Source organism: Triplophysa dalaica, chromosome 17 (genome assembly GCF_015846415.1).
Source record: "Triplophysa dalaica isolate WHDGS20190420 chromosome 17, ASM1584641v1, whole genome shotgun sequence".
Lineage (NCBI taxonomy): Eukaryota > Metazoa > Chordata > Actinopteri > Cypriniformes > Nemacheilidae > Triplophysa > Triplophysa dalaica.
This window is the reverse complement of record NC_079558.1, coordinates 20,436,708-20,455,976: the sequence shown is the minus strand read 5'-3', so window position 1 is coordinate 20,455,976 and position 19,269 is coordinate 20,436,708. Positions and strand designations below refer to the sequence as shown.

Sequence of the window (19,269 nt, the reverse complement as noted above, 5' to 3'; positions counted from 1 at the left end):
TTATTATTTAATAATAAAACTAATTTTGATCAACTAAATGCATCATACATAAGCTGAAGTTAATTGTTTACCTTTGAAATTATTTTTATTAACGTTATTATATTGCATTTTGAATGGCACATGGCAATGTAATGTATTAAATGGGTTAACTTTTCACAGATATTAATGTTTGCAATTTCAGCAATAAAATAAAATAATTTCTCTAAAAGGAAACAAATGAGTCGTTCATTTTAAGAGACCCATGATATCTGATTATTCGATGGAAAATCACTAGAAAACTCGATTACTATAATAATTGATAGCTGATGACTTCTTTTTTGAAGCTGCTAGCGCCTGTTTTACATTATAATCCTATAAAGTAAACGGTGTTTTCTTAAAAAGTTGAAGAAGCGCCGGCATCAATTTCTGCAGTTCAAAGCGTCTTAAGGAGTTGAACAATTTTTTACTGTTTTGAAAAAGTGTGAACACGGCCTAAGTGTTGATCATCACAGAATTCACAGATAAAACTCAGCACTTTTTCTATTCTGGGGTCTGTTATATATGCATTGTGCTGGGTGTGTAAAGTACAAGAAGCAGCTACTTTATTTTCTCAATGGAGAACATCTGCGGCCCTTTGTATGCATTTTGTGTTTGGGCTTATCTCTTAGCACCAGCACTGATATCAGAACTGGTTGTAAATACATTCAGTTCCGTTCGTCCTCGGACGTTTGCCTTATAGACAGATCACTCAAGTTTTGTAGCATTGTGAGTTAACAGAGATATTTGCAATCTAAATTTACTGTGCTTTCATGAAGAAGATTTTACGACGTGATATTTTAACTCCATGGCTGCCAGCGTACTGCTGTAGAAATTGAGAGATACAGGAAAACAAGAGTTGTCTGAATGTTATTTTTATATAAATCACTTGATATGCAGGGTAAGGGGAAGTGCTAATGAAAAAATATCAGCTTTTCCCCAAATAAACTTGCACGCATGTTTAATCAGATGAGCTTTTTAACACCTCTAAACCCAGGCCGATTAAATCTGTCGTTTTAACCAGCTTAATAGTTTTGGTAACACCACGTGGACCATAAATCCCACAAATTTATGCAAGAACAATCGCTCTTGTCTATGATGAAGTGGGTTGACAAGTTTCTTAGAAGTTCGGTCAATATAAAGAATGCTCTCTTTTTAAACTTATCTCTAGAAAGTTTTACTTCCCCTATGAGTTGGTGACATCTAGTGGAGTAGTAGCACTACTGCATCTTTTTTCCGGTTTACTCTTTTAGTTGGATTGTCCCATTTAGGGAAGAAATTATACAAGTTTATTAATTTGGAACATACTTGTATAAATGGAATATAAAATACTGATAATCCTCTCTTTTCTTTTACAGACACAATGGTCCTTGTTTTTTTCCTTGCAGTAACTGAATCAAACGCAACCACATCAGACAACAATGGTAAGTTTAACTCTGAAAAAATGTAAAAGTCAGGAAGCTCATAAATGAAGCTAATGTATTTGTGTAAGTCGTTTGGTATGCATATTTTTTTCTTTCTTTCATCCTCAAAATGATTTTGTGATCTGTAAGAATCACTGGATTGTTAGAAGCAAGGAACATCTGGAAATGAATCAGTACATCTGTTTCACTCAGGGTGGCGCTAAATGATGTCAATAGAAAAGTGCTTTTCAGATATGCTGTCTGCAAAACCAAATCACACTTTGCTGTACCGCAAGTTTTACATTCTCATGATGATAGTTGTCAAATTGACACCAAGCAGAGTGATAAACTCTGTATAGTCAAAGCTGACAGTGTATAGTCAAAGATGACAGTAGGCCAGTTGTGTATAGGTTTATACTGTTTTACTTCGTGTTGTATATCTGTATTTATGTAGCACCGTGGCCCTGTGAGGCACGACATCTCGTCCCGCTATATGTCCACACATGTAGTGGAATGACAATAAAGCTCAACTTGAACTTGAACTTGAACTCGATTAAAATCTTGTTAAAATAATTTGCCTCTGTATGTAGATATGGAACTAAATGTGAAAAATACATGAAAAATAGATTCAAATGATTAGTTAATAATCATAAATATGGGTTCTATGTATTGCCCCTCTGAAAAAAAGGAAATCATCACAATCACAGAAACCAGTAGATGTAATGATTGTGATGGAATTAAATCATACTGCTTATAAATACATATTTTACTTCTTTTATTTACTTTTTTTAATACAAAATATTGGTAAACAGCCTATATGGCTCATAGTGATATTTTGTATTGAAAAACGTTCGTAGTTGAAAACGACCAATAAGTAAATAACTGTATAAAAAATCACCATGAATCGCATCTTGAATATAAGATTGTGTTTACATAATATACTGTACGACTGTATACGGTTCATATTCATTTTGTATTTATAAACGCAAGAATATACACACACATTTACATACACCAGTATTTAGGAAACATTGAGATGTATTTATTTACACTGACCAATAAGTAGAATTATAAATAAATGTGGATTAATTCTCATATCTTTCTAACATGTATGTGTTTATAAATACAAAATTATTATGCAAAGTAAACAGACATGAAAAACACAAACTTTTCTTCTGCATAAGAATCGTATGACGGCCTTAAAATAACAAAAATAAGGCTTTGAAGTTTAAAATGCAAAAAATAAATGTTCAAATGAAGACGGGCACCATGAGAGAATGAACTCTTAGTGACTGCTTTTGTAGCTTTCGTCAGCAACATTTAAATCCTGTCTACATGTTGTCACCGTCTAAGTGTCTCATAAGCATCCGTGAGGCTTTGTGTTAAATCTATAGTGGATTATATACAGTAGTCTGTGATTTGGTCTGCAGTAAAGAGCGCTGATAGCCGGTTCTGGCATGTGATTCACGTCTAACCCGCAGTTAACCGAACGAGCGATGCTTATCCTGCAGTCAAAACGGCACAGAGCGCTGGATTAAATCACTCCTAATGGATTAGCTTGACCGGCTGCCATCCCTCACTTAAAGCCAAGCGCCGGCTCTGTTCACGGGCCAGTTTCCTGTCCTTTTGTTCGCTGTGGGTTTAACTGCCTCTCCTTCTTCCTTTAGACGACCAGTTGCAGTCCAGCCCATACATCCTGCCCACACTGCTCGGTCTGTTCGTCTTGATTCTTGTTGTGGGCCTGCTGACCTGGTGTTTTCTCAGGTATGACACACACACACGCATGCACATAAACACACGCACTCAGAATGCCTGGCTGTGTCAAGCTCCGCCCCTTCACGATTGAGGGCGTGGACCAGGAACTGAGACACGCTCACACACATGTATGATTCACACACTGCCGCTTGTAGGAGTTTGACCTCAGACACAGAGAGGTTTCGTATGGTTCTCCGGGCACACGGCGTGTCGTGTACCGCGTAGCTGATGAAAAAGAGTTCGAGTTTTCGTTGGTGAGATAAAGTTTAGGAATAGAGCTGAAGGATGTGATTTAAGGTGTCCTGACGTTCATCTTTTTATGTCTGTTTTGGTTTTATCATTCAGGTTGAAAAACCAGAGGAAGGCTGTCATCACAGCCACCGACAAGAAAGTACCAAATGGGATCCTGGAAGAGCAGGGTAAGCTATCCTTCATCCTCTCTCAGTGCGTTTTGGGTCTGATGTGAACCCCGTGTTGTGAAACGAGAGGCACGTTTGAATGCGAAATGTGTTATATTCAGTTTCCTGTTCATGATTTTCAGTTCAGTGTTGTTGAGGAGGGCAGGACGTGAGGCTTTTCTTCTCGTACAGATGTGTCACAGCAAGTGACTCATATTCCACCTTCAGTTCTAAAATGTTTGCTTTTATGGGGATTGTGGGTAATGTTATTCTTTTTTAAGGGTTGAGTTGATCTGTACACTTGAGGTTTTTTGATTAAAAGAATCGCCACTCTGTTCATTTTTATTTTGTTATTCTGATCTACTAGTTTCAAAATCCCTGAGATGAAATTGTCTGTCTGATTTATCAGACTTTTAACGTTGCAGATTATAAAGTATTATTAAAGTACATGAGGTTCTTTCAACTTTTATGTTATCAGATACACTGTGTGTTTTATATTTTTTAAGCCTTCGTCTAAATGATCGAAGTTTCCTCATAAATATTTAAATAAGAAATAAAACTCTGTAAAAGAGGAACTTACCGGTACGTGTGAAGCAAATGTTCCTGTTTGCTTTTAGAGATACTTCATTTAACACCGAATGCTTTATAGGCTGTTCGTTCTGGTTACTTGTAGGAAGAAAAATAGGCAAAACGTCTCTATTCACTCATACTGTAGGTGTCTAGGTTGTCTTATCAGATTAATAAAGACTCTCCCAAGTCTCAGATTTTAACAATGTTCTCAATATGATCCAACTTCTGATCTGTGATCTAGCAAATGATCTGATCTATGAAAGACAAGAGTCTGTGAGAGAAATCTCTGTCGCCACATATTGTGTGTCGTGTTGATGTTTCTGTAGATTACGGTACTAAATTATTTCTCCTAATAACCTCAAATAAAGTTTTAGAGCCAAATTTTAAATGTGAAGATTTTAATCGGAGAGTTTTTAGAATTGAACGCATCGTCGATGTAGAGGATGTGGCTTACCAAATCATCTCTTTGATGTTTTATTCTGCAAGCGTTTTTGTTTGTTCAGAATGCTGTCGTGTGATTGGCTCATGAGTTTGCATGTTGAATCGCACATATTACCTTTTTGGGTTTTCGAGAAAAGACCCATGTCGTATCCAGACGGGTGCTATATCAAACGGACCGGGCGATGTGTCTTTTGCAGGGTGATGAGCAACCAAAACACCATAACAACTGCATAGTTACACCCTGGTAAAATGATTCTGGCATGACTATATTGTAGTACATGTTAAAGTTTTGAACGTTCAGATTCAGATGTTCACCAGTGTGACCTGCTGTGTGTGTGTTTGTGTTGCGTAGAAGTATATATAGATGTGGATGATGATGACGAAGATGATCTTGACGGGCCATCTGAAGGTCTGTGATAAATGAGTTAAACAGGGATTTGTGAACGCTAGCATGACCGTGTCTAACATGTCATTCTCTCTAACATCTAACTCAGTGATTGCTCTTCAGGGTCTGACTTTGGGGATTTCTGGAAGTTTTCTCTTTGTCATTAATGTTATTATTCAGATGTTTTTGTGTATAACCGTATTTCCTTGATGGTTTGATGGATGGTGTTAACGTGTTTTTTGAACTAGATTTAAAAATCAAGATTTAAATTAAAGCATAATAGATTATGGCCAGGCAATATATACAGAATTAAATATTATTGAATTACGTTGAAGATGACGTTTCAATGAAAACCCAAACTCTCGCTTGAAAAAATTCAAAATTTGAAACAGAATTTTGTTAAAAATATAATTTGTTTTCCAAATGTAGCAAAAATAGGCAATTTTATGGCACCTCTATATCTTATGAGGAGACCAAAATGTATTTACATGTATTCATTTAATAAAAAAGTTGTATGTAGGTCTGCATTTGAAAATATTCAAATCAAGCTTTTTAAAGTGGGCGTAATCCTCCCTTTTTTTCTAATGCATAGGCAAAAATACCAAGATCGAGTGTTGTCAATATTTGGAAATATACTGAAAATAAACTTTGAATGAAATGTAAGACTATAAAGTAAAATGAAGACTTTTAAAGACTATGCCAGATGTTGTCAGCAGATCAAATCCAGAAAGATGATGAGATACAGATTAATGATACAGACCATGAATAAAACTTATTATAAAAGATCATTCAACGCTAGAAAATGTGCTGTTCTTGCTTACTTTTCAATGAAGCTTCAAGCTTGATAGTCTGTAATGTAATGGTGCTGGTTTTTGGGTCTTTCTGTTTTGTTGAGGTGAATGCATTGGTTGATACTAAAACACAAGCCTGTACTTGTGTTTTAAGCATGAAATAAACATCCATCTTGGCCCTATTGGATTCCCTTTGATGCATCTCATCAAGAATTAAATGGAAAGAAAATAAATGTGAACTGTGTGATTTTCATCACTGTATTCTTCCACAGAACAACAAACCGTGGTCTTACTGCCTAGATCGCCGTCCACCTCCAAAACATATTTCCCCATCCCCGTAGACAACTTAGAAGAAGAGTATCGGATACGCTCGGCCGACGATGGAAAACTCTTTCGGGAAGAGTACAATGTAAGTTTTGTTTTTGCATCATTATTTTAAGTTAATCCTGATGTCCAAGTGAACAAATTACCATTAAAATAAAAGTATCGCTGTACCAACTACTATTGTGACAATAAACAAAGATGAAGCAGAGACCATTTGTATACATTGTAATCCATTAATGTATGTTTCACATCAGGGATGATTGTATCTTATGCCGAGCCAGCAATCGTTGCGTTTTTTCTGTGTTTGCTGCCGGAGAAATTGTTGTTTTGTTCAACTAAAGATGCTGATGCCGCAGTGTTGCGTTGTTATTAACGGCTACAAACATTTTGGCGCATTCATATGGATCAGCAAATATTCCTCCACAAATGCTGACAGGTCAGCTGCGCTCAGATCCCGCTGAGGATTAATGGAATTGAAACATTAAGCAGTCATCAGGCGTCGAGTCATTTGAGAAAGCCCCTCTCGCCCTCTTTTAGACACATGGGGTCATCTCACAGGACTGTGATTCAGGAACACAATCTGAAAGAAGCATGTGAACGTTCTGTCATGGAAACATTGTGTTTCTGCACAACAATCTCAATGACACCTAAACAGTTTAAGCTGGAATGGAAGCAGTTATGCGGGTTTAACAATAGGCTGTAGATACAGGAACAATAGCAGGACTAATAGTGTACATTTGCAGTAATAACACAGTGATGAGGATGGTGGGAATTTGAACAGCAGGGTCAGTTTTGAGAGCCTGAATACTCCCAGTGTTCGCTAGCAGTTTAAAAAAATCAAATTACAAATTATTTTCGCTTCACCATATACACAAGTGAAATGATGTGCGGTTCACAAGACTGCAGTTGTGTAGATGACGTACTATTCACACAATGCAGAATAAACATTATAATCACAATGCATGGGATGCAAATAAAGCACAGCACAATGTAGGGAATTACTAATATAAATACACTACACAATATAAGCATTAAACACCCTATTGTATTTACTACACAATATACACATTACACACATTATTCATATTAAATGCAGTATACAAATGAAACGCATCATAAACTACATTATGTACCATTACACCCTATACACATTTCACAATATAGGAGTTAAATATATTGAAAACTACACAATGAACAGATACACTACACAATATACACTCACTATACAATGTACGCATTAAACACACTACACATTACACGATATAGGCGTTAAGTTCATTTAACACTATATAATATACACAATAAACACATACATTACACCATATGCACACACTATACAATGTAGGTATTAAACACACTACACATTACACAAAATAGGCGTTAAATATATTCAACAATATACACATACTATACAATGTTGGGATTGAACACACTACACATTACACGATATAGGCGTTAAACACATTGAACTCTATATGATATACACAATAAACACACACACTACACAATATACACACACACTATACAGTGTTTACACAATATGGGGGGCATAAAAAAACACACTATACAGTACACCACACAATATATACATTTAACAAACTATATAGTGTCACTACACTCTATATACATTAGATGCATTATACAATACACAATTTACAATTTACAATACACATTACACCCACTTTACATTATACACATTAAACACAGAAGCGCACTACACACTGTGTTGGTTTGGTGATGTTTATTTTGTGTTGTTGACAGTCTTTACCAGGAGGATCAGCGCATGGAACATATGAAGAGGCAAATAAAGAGGAAAACAAGGAGAAAAACAGATATCCCAACATCTTACCATGTGAGTTATCGCACACACACACACTCACATACCTTGGGCCTCATTAATGAAACATTCGTAAATATATGTGTAAATTTCCGAGTCATTTGCGCATATAACAGACCTTCCCGAAAAGATTTATATTTATATTGCATGAATACATAAAAGACTAATAGGCTATATGCATACCAATTAATTCATCAATTAAACTGTGTCCACCAAAGCGATTTTGGAAAGCAAAAATATTTATACCTGGTGCTCTTCTGAAAAGGACCTGCTGGTAGCGCCTGAGAACGGTTTTGAGGCTTATTCTGGAGATGCGCTGGTGGATTTAAAAAATCCACAACAGTTAGCCTCATTTTTACTAGTATCTTATTTTACAGAATATTACTTAATATGAAAATGCAGCAACCATTAATATTAATTTCTCCATTGTTGTGTATGATGGTTGGTCAATGTAGTGTTTGTCCCGCCTCTTCTTCACTGTGATTGGACGGCTGTGTGAAAACGGACAGTGCGAGTCTGCGTTTTACAGAAAGTAAAGAATAATTCAAGACACGGCAAAATAACTCATGAAATATCAATATGATACATAGTGCGTCATAATGCAGTGTCATCAGTTTGTCTAAAAGAATACAGAACGTTGCGTGAGGTTTTACACATGTTTTACATGTGGTTTGGAGCAGGTGTACATCTCTTTCGTACCAAATAGCATTTTGAAAATACAAAAAAATTCATGAATCCGAAAATTCACGTCAAAACGACTTTACGAACGATTTACACAAAAAATCATCTACTCATATTTCATGAATGAGGCCCAATGTCATAGAAAGTATCTTATTGAAAACCCCTTTGGTTAAGCACAGGTCTTATTTTCATACGTTGTGTTGCCTAGAAATTCAGTGGGACAAGTTTAGATGATATCACACCACAGTTTTACCGCAGTACTTCGGTCAGCCTCACACGCTTGACAAGACTTCTCTAAATACAGTGTCAATCACTCTCAGTTCCTTCTGCCTACATTTGTACCATTTCTAAGTTTTTAGTTTATATTTCTACGTACATTAAAGTTGTTTGTATTTAAAACTGAACATTTGGAAATCTTTCAACAGAAGTGTAGAAATGTTGCTTGTCTGTTTTGTATATTAAACATTTTGTCTTTTCTGTTGTCCAGATGATAATTCCAGAGTGACTTTAACACATGTCGATGGAGTTTCGTGTTCAGATTATGTCAATGCTTCATATATTGACGTAAGTTTGTGATTTGTCAGGTGTAAAATAAAGGCTGTGCCTTATGATACATATAGTAATGCTCATTCAGTGTTTTAAATGCAATTCTTGAGACTGTATGTATTTTTGCAATAGTCCACTATGATGTAGATATTTTGTTTGATAATCACACGGTCATAATCTGCTGTTGTTTCCTCTCAGGGTTATAAAGATAAAAATAAATTCATCGCTGCACAAGGTGAGCGCATCTTAAAGATAAATATTCAGAATCTCATCTTGAATAAGGTAATGATAGATATCACCGTGTGTCTGTATGATATGTCGTATTGTGTTTGTTTCAGGGCCGAAACAGGACACGGCTGCAGACTTCTGGAGGATGATATGGGAACAGAAATCAGCCACTATTGTCATGCTGACAAATCTGAAAGAGAGAAAAGAGGTTTGTGTCTCTTATTCCTGCATTTGGAACGTATATCTCATGCATCTCATGATTGAAAGATTTTCGATAAATTATAGATATTTTAAAGCTGGTTTAAATGCAATAAGATCGAACAAAGCTGTTCATAAACTAAACCAAAGCTGTTCATAAACTTTATAGCAAATGATGGCTCACAAATGTCTCCATTTCATTTCTTGCTGTTCAATGTCACCGTTGCTGTGTAACAAAACAGCTACACGACTCTCTCTTCATCACGTCCGCAAGCGTGTTCAGAAGCTCAGAAACAAATCAATAAGACGCGGGACAGAAGAAGATTAAAATCAGCTTTGGATGTGGCTCGGGATCAATGATTTTAATAATGACTGATAAAGCGCTCGGGCTTGAACCTCATTAATGGACAAACTCTCATTAAGAGAGATTTCTCCTCGGCTCTCAGCTGAATAATGTTGATGGATAGACGGGCTGTATTAAGATCTCGCATTAGCATCTTGATGTCTTATAAGTCACCTTTACTTCTCTAATGCACCTGTTCAGTGCCGGAATGACAGCTATGTGTTTATCTACACAACAGATTTCTCCCTGTGTTGTGTTTTCTATTGATCATTAGATCATACAATGACAGGTAACATCTAGTATAAGGATTTTGTACTCAGTTTTAGTTACTTTAAGGTATAACATATATATTTACAAAAATCATATTAGAAATATTAAGCATTTACCATTTAAATAGTTATTTTATAGTAAAATATTGATATTTGGCACTTTGATGTAACGTTAACATTTAAAGTTACAAATCATAAATGAAAGGAAGCAAGCAAGGAAGGTAGGCATAATAGAATGAAAGAATAATGGAATTAAAGACAGAACGAAAGAAAGGAGGGAAACTTTTTTTTTAAATAAAAAGTCAAACACTTAAAGATACAGAATAAGGGAACGAAAGATGGACAAAAAGAAAGAAAGAATTAATTAATTATTAATAGAACTAAAGAAAGATGGAATAAAAGAAAGAAAGGAAAGATTAAAGATAGAAAATAGGAAAGAAAGAAAAAAATATTTAAAGAATGAAAGAGACAGGATTAGAGAATGAAAGATGACAAAAATAAGAGTGAAAGAACGAACGAACGAAAGAAAGAGAAGGAAAGAAGTATGGAAGAAAGACTGAACAAAATAATGAATGAAAAAGAGACAAAACGATACAAAAAAAAGAGCGAATGGAAGAAAGATTGAAATACCTAAGAAAAGAATGCGTGAAAGAAGACAGAATGATGGAACAATTAGAGAATGAGTGAAAGAATGAAATAAAGACTGAACGAACTCTGAAAGGGAAAAAAAAGAAAGAAAGAAAGAAAGAAAGAAGTATCGAAGAAAGACGGAAAAAAATAATGAAGAAGACAAAACGATACAGCAAAAAAATGGAAGAAAGAATGAAAGACAGAAGAAAAGAATGTGTGAAAGAAGACAGAATGATAGAGTGAATGGAATAATAAAAAAATGAGTGAAAGAATGAAAGAAAGACTGAACGAAACTGTGAACGGAAGAGAAAAACAACGCAGAAAGACAGACACGATGGAAGAAAGAAAGAAAGTTATTTAATTTATTTGAACGTGTCTTGTGCTCTCTCTCATCTCATCTGTCTCTCTCTCTGTCTCTGTAGGATAAGTGTTATCAGTATTGGCCCGATCAGGGATGTTGGACGTACGGTAATGTTCGTGTTGCTGTGGAAGACTTCACTGTGCTGGTGGACTACACGATACGTAAATTCTGTGTGCAATATGTACGTTTACCTCATCACATGCTCGTGTCAACATGTTTGTCCTCATGTGATCTGACCCTCATCCGCCCTGTGTCCACCGCAGCAGGCCAGTGACGGAACCAAAACACCCCGTCTGGTCACTCAACTGCACTTCACCAGCTGGCCGGACTTCGGTGTTCCGTTCTCTCCCATTGGCATGCTCAAGTTCCTCAAGAAGGTGAAGCAGGTGAACCCCTCGTACGCCGGACCCATCGTGGTGCACTGCAGGTACGACCAATACACTGTTGGGCGCAGAGACTCGAATAAACGTTGTGGAGACCAGAATATAAAAAGAAGCTTCTACGTCTCTTAATAACATCATGCAACAGTTTAGAGAAACCTAGCAACCATATAGCAACACATTTAAAGCTATATTTGTTGCTATGGGGCATTTTTGCAACCGCGAGTGTCCACATCCTGACAACTACTTTCTGGCATGTAGATGGCTATTTGCAAACACCACTTACATTTCCTTTATGAAACATTAAAAACTATTTAAAAATATTTGTAATTTCTTATATTTCAAGTGCATCGGATATCATTTTTGTAAGATTTAAAGGGATAGTGCACCCCAAAATTAAACATCTTTCATCATTTATTCACCCTGATGTGATTTCAAACCAGTACAAGTTTCTATCTTCTGCAGAACACAAAAGACATCTTTAAAAGAAAGTTGAAACAACATTGAACCCCATTGTATGAATGTAAAACATTTCTCAAAATATCTTCTTTTGTGTTCCACTGAAGAAAGATTCACACAAAGGTTTCTAAAGGACGTAAGGATGAATATATGCTGAAATATTTTTCTTCCCAATCTACATTGACAAACTTCTCAATTTGAGTAGACTGACAAAATCCCATCCGATGGAATATGAGCTGAAACTTTCAGACAAAGACAAATTTGACACAACTTCTATCTCATTATTTTGGAGACCCCGCAGACGGGTGCGTCAGTCTGGAGGTGTCTGTCGCGCATGCATAATTTATTCCATCAGACAATGAAATACATTATTCAGAGTGATTAGCATGTGATTTGAATTAGGTGAAGAAAGGTCTCTTCTCTCTGCTGATTGGTCAGATATGTAAAGTGAATGTATGTAGGTCAATGGATGTTTCATGAGACAATAAACCGTTTGTGGATTGAGTTTTAGTCTGTGTGTCATCGTCTTGACCTGCTGTCCACTACTTGTGACCTAAACAACCAAATGCAGTGTGAGCGATAAGCAGCCGCTCCAGTGAAAAGCCCTTTTGAGGGTTTGTGCATGTTGTTGGTTGACCGCTCCTGCCCTCTAGTGTTCAGATTGAGACTAGACGGGAGAAAATCATTTGAAATGCTAAATAGGACCAAACACACCATTGCTGATGATCAGTGTTTCCCAAATTTTGTTTCATGCCCAATTGCTAATTGAAATAAAGGCTGGCATACCATCTAACTTGAAAAGAAATGAAATAAAAATAAATCCAATTATAATGTACTTTTGTTATATAAATGGATGTTTCTGTAACATTCACATTCAGAGCTAATCTTGTTTTAATAATAATGAAATAATCGTCGGAGAATGAAAGAAAGAATAATAGAGTGAAAGAAAGAAAGACTGAATGACAGAGAATAAGGAAAGGGGAAAGGAAGAAAAAAGCTAAAGAAGTTAAACAATAAAAGAGACGGAATAAGAGAACGAAAGATGGACAAAAAGAAAGAAAGAATGAAGGTAGAAAAGAAAGAAAAGAGGAAGTTAAGAATATACAAAAGAAAAAATTAAAAAAATGTATGTATGAAAGAGACAGAATAAGAGAACGAAAGTTAGACAAGAAAGAAAGTGAAAGAAACAAAGAAACAAAAAGAGAAAGAAAAAAAGAAGTATGTAAGAACAAAAGAATGAATAAAAAAGAAGACAGAACGCTTCCTGTCCTTTCTATCACCAAGCTGTACAAGTAAAGGCAAGACACCAAAAATGTATAATAATGGACAATCTTTGCACACATTTTGGTGGTCATTGAGATCTTGAAATACTTATCTTTCATAGATACATTACATTAATAACAGTAATGATGTGGAAATATCATTCATGTTATTATTCTTTCTTTCCGTCTCAGTGCCGGAGTGGGCAGAACAGGAACATTCATCGTCATTGACGCTATGATTGACATGACGCACACAGAACAGAAGGTGGACGTGTTTGGATTCGTGTCACGGATCCGAGAGCAGAGGTCACAGCTTATTCAGACAGACGTGAGCAGAACACTTTCATTTGTTTCCATTGTTACAGTGTCTGAACAGTGTCGCACGGATGTAATCAACTCTTTAACACATTTAATACATGTATCAATTTAATACATTTCTTTACATCACTTTTATAAGCTGCTTTCAGCCCGTCTAAGACATGATGAAAGAGACATTTAAATAAAGAAAATCTGATATGCTTTGTTATTCATGTTTTTGAACATAATAAATAAACCAAATTAATGAGGATTTACTTCATTGTGTGTTACAGTTACAGTACTCTTTCATCTATCAAGCTCTTCTGGAGTATTATCTGTACGGGGACACAGAGCTTGATGTGTCTTCTCTGGAGGGTCACCTGGATAAACTGCACAACACCTTTGTACCGCTTGACCGCGTGGGCCTGGAGGAGGAGTTTAAGGTGGGAGACGTCGCCCCTTAAGAATATGTATTCACACTAATGTTCAGGTTTTTTCAGCTGGTTATATTAACACTTGTTAACACTGTTTTTTCTAGAAACTCACAAACATGCGCATCATGAAGGAAAATATGCGAATGGGAAACCTTCCTGCCAACATGAAGAAAAACAGAGTCCTTCAGATTATTCCATGTGAGTTTAACGTCATCTGTCAAGATGAAAGACCTGAAATGAAATCTGGTTCTAGAAACTGATACAAATCTGAATTTGTTAAAATAAAACATTTCAAATCAGTTAGTGACGACTGGGTGGGATTTAAGAGTAACCAATGCCGTGAGTTTGGGGGCGGGATTATACAGTATGTATGCAAAACAGGTTGATTGTTAAAACACTTCAAAAATTCATAAAATTAACATTTTTATGAGCCAATAATTGTACTGAAATGACACACTTTAAAATAGAATAAATATGGATAAAAATTTAATTCGTTCTTACGATTTTCTCATTGTAAAACAAGCTTTGTGTACAATGCCTATTGTTTGTTCCTAGGACAAAATGTTAAATGTTTTGTCATTTGTTATCGTCACTTTGAATAAAACCTGAACAAATATATATTAATCTAATGAATTTATTTAGAAATCTTTCTTTTAATCTACGTGTAATCCTGTAAAAATTGTTCCTCACACCAGGAATGAAAGAATCAGTTCATTTTCATTTAATGTTTTTTAGATGACTTTAACAGAGTCATCATGTCGATGAAAAGAGGTCAGGAGTTCACCGATTATATCAACGCATCTTTCATTGATGTAGGTATTTAATCACTCTTTTCACATAAGTGTTTATACATGACAAGTTGTTTCTATATAGACGTTTGTGTGTGTTTTGCAGGGGTACAGACAGAAGGACTATTTCATCGCGACGCAGGGTCCTCTGTCAAGCACGGTGGAGGATTTCTGGAGGATGGTTTGGGAGTGGAAGTGTCACTCGATCGTAATGCTGACAGAACTACAGGAGCGAGAGCAGGTACACACAACAACGCAAAGCCATCTGGGCACTCTTGTGTGAGTTTCAGAGCAATCGCGTCATCTTTTTCTTTGCTTGTGTGTGTCGCAGGACAAGTGTTTTCAGTACTGGCCCTCTGAGAACTCTGTGACGTATGGAGATTTCACAGTGGAGATGAAAGGAGACACGCTGTGTGACACGTTCAGTCTTAAAGATCTGCTGCTCACATACGGACCGGTGAGTTTCTGTCTGCTGGATGTGTGAATTTATAGAGCAAATATTCACAATAAAATACTTATGATTTTGTGCACATTATAAAACGAAGCATGTTTGGAAAGTGCGTTGTATTTGCCTATTCAATTTCCGTCATCATTCTTGCTTTACTATTCATTGACTTGTGCTTTGCTGTCATTTTTTTTACTTTGTTTTTATTGTAGTAAAAGTGTATCCACCACGTTTTTTTGGCAGATTAATAACTATTTTGTTTAAGGGTTAATTTCCTTTAGTGCTCAACAAAATTTGACAATCTGACAATGTCTACAAATTACTTTTTTCTGCATCTTGATATTTTGAAATATGTATTTTTTTATAAACGATATCAACACACTAAGGAAATGTCTTGATTGTTTCAGTTTATTGTAATGCTTGTTTTGTCTTATTTAAATCATTTTAATTAATTTTAGGCTTGCTTGAAAGTTTGTAAAGTCCCCCTGGTTGTCTAACTCTTTGTCTTTGTAAATCATTTAAATGTTTTGATGATTTGATACTAAACGAATGATAAATCTGTCATAAGATTTCTGATCGCAATGTGTGTTGATGGTATAACTGATCACTGTGTGTGATTTTGACAGGACAAACACACACGTTTAGTTCGACACTTTCATTTCCACGGCTGGCCGGAGATCGGCATCCCAGCCGAAGGTAAAGGAATGATTGACATCATTGCATCCGTTCAGAAACAACAGCAGCAGTCGGGCAACCATCCCATAGTGGTGCACTGCAGGTAACACACACACACACACATCACGTCACGTCACTTTCTGTAATGAACGTCATGGCTGACTCGTGTGTGTTTGTGTGATGTACAGCGCTGGAGCAGGACGGACCGGTACATTTGTCGCTCTCAGTAATATTCTGGAGCGTGTGAAAGCTGAAGGTTTGCTGGACGTCTTTCAGACCGTCAAGAGTTTACGAATGCAGCGGCCACACATGGTTCAGACGGTGGTCAGTTCAGTTCCTTAAATCTTCTCACAGAATTCAATTTTAGTTTCAGCAAAATGCGTTTTATCTTAAAACAAAATGAAAACTGAGTTTTTTAGATTTTTCAAAAGTGATTTTAATTCATCTTTTATTTGTTACGATTTACAGTCATTTATTCATAAATACTGTTTAGTAATTATTAAATATTAATGATCAAATAAATGAATAGCAATGGTATTTTTGGCAAACTGTTCAATATTTTAAGACTAAATCCCACATCTCTCTCTGTCTTTCTCTCTGTTCTCAGGAGCAGTATGATTTCTGCTACAGAGTGGTACAGGACTTTGTCGACATTTTCTCAGACTATGCCAATTTTAAATAATCAAATCTGCCTTAAATGTTTGAGTTGTTGGATGCTTTTTTACACGCCGGTCGATCAGAATTTTCTACCACGACTGAAAGATAATTCCGCTCTATTTTGCTATGCACTTCTCCTCAACGTTACTAAAAACCATATCTATCTGTAATATAATGTACTAAGGCTACTAAAGTTTTAAAAACTGTAAATTTGTCTTCTTTATAACATATTTAAATGGTTTATTTTATTTTGGTCTCAAATCGTTTTTATTACAACAGATCATTCCAGTTTCTGTTTGAATTGTAAAATAGTGTTTGTCTTTGTTTGTATGTGCAACAAATTATTTTTATTTGTTTTTTGAAGAGTCGTGTAGAATTTGTAAAGCTGTGGCTGTGATGTATTTAAAGACGGGACAACCTGCGAGATCGGACATTTATGTGACGTTTCATATTGTTTTATTTATTCAGAGTTGTCTTATGAGAGATCTCATTGTGTCAAAGCGTTGTTTTTAATCCCTGTCTTTAACATTGTCCTTATCAGCCATCGCAAATGTGAATGTTGTTGACTTTTTGGTTTTAAAGCAGCAAATATTTCCATCAAATGAAGAGGCTATGTGAGATGATTTGAGTTTTAGGGAATATGGCTAGTGTATTGTACTTAAGAAAGGCACAAACGTATTACCTTGAAATACCTGAAAGAATTTGCATTTAGAGATGGTCTTGCACATAGCAGAAAGGAGATGTGTATGTCTCATGATCTTGCCCCTGTCTCCCTGAGAATTTACTGAGAAAAGCTGCATAGGTTTGTTAAGCACACAAACATACATGACTGATTGTTGCCCTGCAGAGGGCCAATGGTTTCCAATAAATGAACAAATGTATTACGAAACATACTTGTCCTGCCTTTTTAAACAGTACAGTAAAAAACACTCATATTAAAATCACAAGAAGACCATATCCATCCACATCACAGTGCCATGGCATTACTTAACTGATAACATTTGTGTACATTAAAAATATAGAATGCATGGCAAATATTTCAGGAGACTCTATTTCATGTCAAAAGTAATGCCTATGCTGCACTATAGCTATGAAGTAAATAATTTGGGGGAAATATTTTTCTTATATGCTGCCATCTGGTGGTCATGTGTGGTATTGGCAGTGCCTGTATGTTCAGGTTCACTTGGCCATCTGGTCTTGATAATGATAAACCAGTTTAGTTTACTGTCCTTGGAGAAGAGGCTCGATTCCTTTCTCCATCCCTTTCCCGACTATACCAGTTAATAAAATGAGGATATGTAGGATAGATCCACCTTTTTACTTAATAATAGCACACAAACATATATTTTTATTAAATAATATTTAGTATTAAATATAGATAAGGTTTAAAATAATATTTGATCTAATAGGTAAACTGTCACAGTTAGCTTTACAAGGCTTCTTCAACTTGAACTTAAAAACAATTACTGAAAATATAATATAACTATAATAACATGATTATCATAAATATTGTCCGTTGGTTCACTATACTACTAAAATTCATTCTGCTAATTGGTATTAATACTTATTGATTTTTATTAATTTTCTTGTTTCTCTGCATTGTCTTTTGTTGAGTTCTTACTAAATATGTTAAAAAAGAAACGCTTTGTCATGTGCAAAAAACAACACATTTTAATACCAAAATCAACACAATCAATGCTTAACTGTGTGTGTTCATGCTTCCGCCGGCAGGTATCGCTGTTTAAAGGCGTTGATAGCCCAGCACGACTTCCGGTCTGAACATCGCATCATGAAACTGTTCGACTTTTTCATTGTTAGTCCACCAAAACACCTTTACAACATAGATAATAAATACACCAAATATAAGTGTGTTTCACTTCACGAGGTGCTTACACACTCGTTGGTGTTTGACAAATCCGTCTGCGCCTGCGCATCGCCGCGTGAAGTTCGACAACAGCAGCGTACAGATATCGTTGACAATTTGACAAACTATCTTATTGTAACCATTTCTAAGCATTGTGGTGAGTTTAATTTGGCTGCTGTTTTGTGATCACGTTGGGTTGCGCGTACATGAGAATGTTGTTGTTATTTTCCGTCTATTTCTGTCTCCCCCTTTAAGTTACCATCACAAGTTTAGACTATAAAATTCAGCAAGAAACTGGCTAATAAAAAACAAAACCCTCATCAATAAGAATTACTCATAAGCACTTTCATCATCCCCAGAGCCGCTGTTTCTAAGTCGGCTAAAGATATACCAAACTTCTGATCCCACTTTTCCCAGCATGTCCTTTTGCAAAGTGCTTTTCTAATTTCATCCAGAAGAAGGAGAAACTGCAGGAGGTTTGAATGAAAATGTGGATTTGTTTCTGGCAGAGCCCAGCTGAGAGCCAGGACCCTAATAGTTCTGGGCATTAGGGGCTGAGCTCTGCCGACGGGACCACCATTCAAAGTGTGTGTTTAAATGCAGTTAAAAACAAATGAAGCTGGGTTTTAAGATGAGAGAAAATTTAATTTGCACAACCAGGTAGTTTGAGGTTTATGCCTCCAATAAAAGTTATTATGAGAGAACTGGTTGTTTATGTGGATATGAGCTTATTCAGAGGTCTGGTGGTCCAAATCAAGAAATTTAGGCCCGGTTTCATAGACAATGCTCAGTCTAGATTGGACTGTGCCTTAGTTTATTTAGGCTATTTAAGT

General features: G+C 35.9%; 1 protein-coding gene across 4 annotated transcripts in view; it reads left to right on the top strand.

Annotated features, from left to right (window-relative positions):
• ptprea (protein tyrosine phosphatase receptor type Ea) overlaps positions 1 to 17,463 on the top strand; it is a 58,328-nt gene extending 40,865 nt beyond the window's left edge. For 3 of the 4 annotated variants that reach the window (XM_056771402.1, XM_056771404.1, XM_056771403.1), the window contains exons 3-21: positions 1,374 to 1,439; positions 3,086 to 3,182; positions 3,519 to 3,592; positions 6,031 to 6,167; positions 7,844 to 7,934; positions 9,088 to 9,164; positions 9,345 to 9,381; positions 9,485 to 9,582; positions 11,237 to 11,356; positions 11,439 to 11,602; positions 13,469 to 13,604; positions 13,867 to 14,016; positions 14,112 to 14,205; positions 14,743 to 14,819; positions 14,902 to 15,036; positions 15,127 to 15,252; positions 15,867 to 16,018; positions 16,104 to 16,239; positions 16,523 to 17,463. In XM_056771402.1, coding sequence (XP_056627380.1) covers positions 1,379 to 1,439; positions 3,086 to 3,182; positions 3,519 to 3,592; positions 6,031 to 6,167; positions 7,844 to 7,934; positions 9,088 to 9,164; positions 9,345 to 9,381; positions 9,485 to 9,582; positions 11,237 to 11,356; positions 11,439 to 11,602; positions 13,469 to 13,604; positions 13,867 to 14,016; positions 14,112 to 14,205; positions 14,743 to 14,819; positions 14,902 to 15,036; positions 15,127 to 15,252; positions 15,867 to 16,018; positions 16,104 to 16,239; positions 16,523 to 16,597 — 2,037 coding nt within the window. In that variant the 5' untranslated portion in view covers positions 1,374 to 1,378 and the 3' untranslated portion in view covers positions 16,598 to 17,463. Of the gene's footprint in view, positions 1 to 1,373; positions 1,440 to 3,085; positions 3,183 to 3,245; positions 3,428 to 3,518; positions 3,593 to 6,030; positions 6,168 to 7,843; positions 7,935 to 9,087; positions 9,165 to 9,344; positions 9,382 to 9,484; positions 9,583 to 11,236; positions 11,357 to 11,438; positions 11,603 to 13,468; positions 13,605 to 13,866; positions 14,017 to 14,111; positions 14,206 to 14,742; positions 14,820 to 14,901; positions 15,037 to 15,126; positions 15,253 to 15,866; positions 16,019 to 16,103; positions 16,240 to 16,522 lie in introns of those variants that run through there. The other variant, XM_056771405.1, reaches the window with a different exon arrangement.
• The last annotated feature ends 1,806 nt before the right edge of the window (positions 17,464 to 19,269 follow it).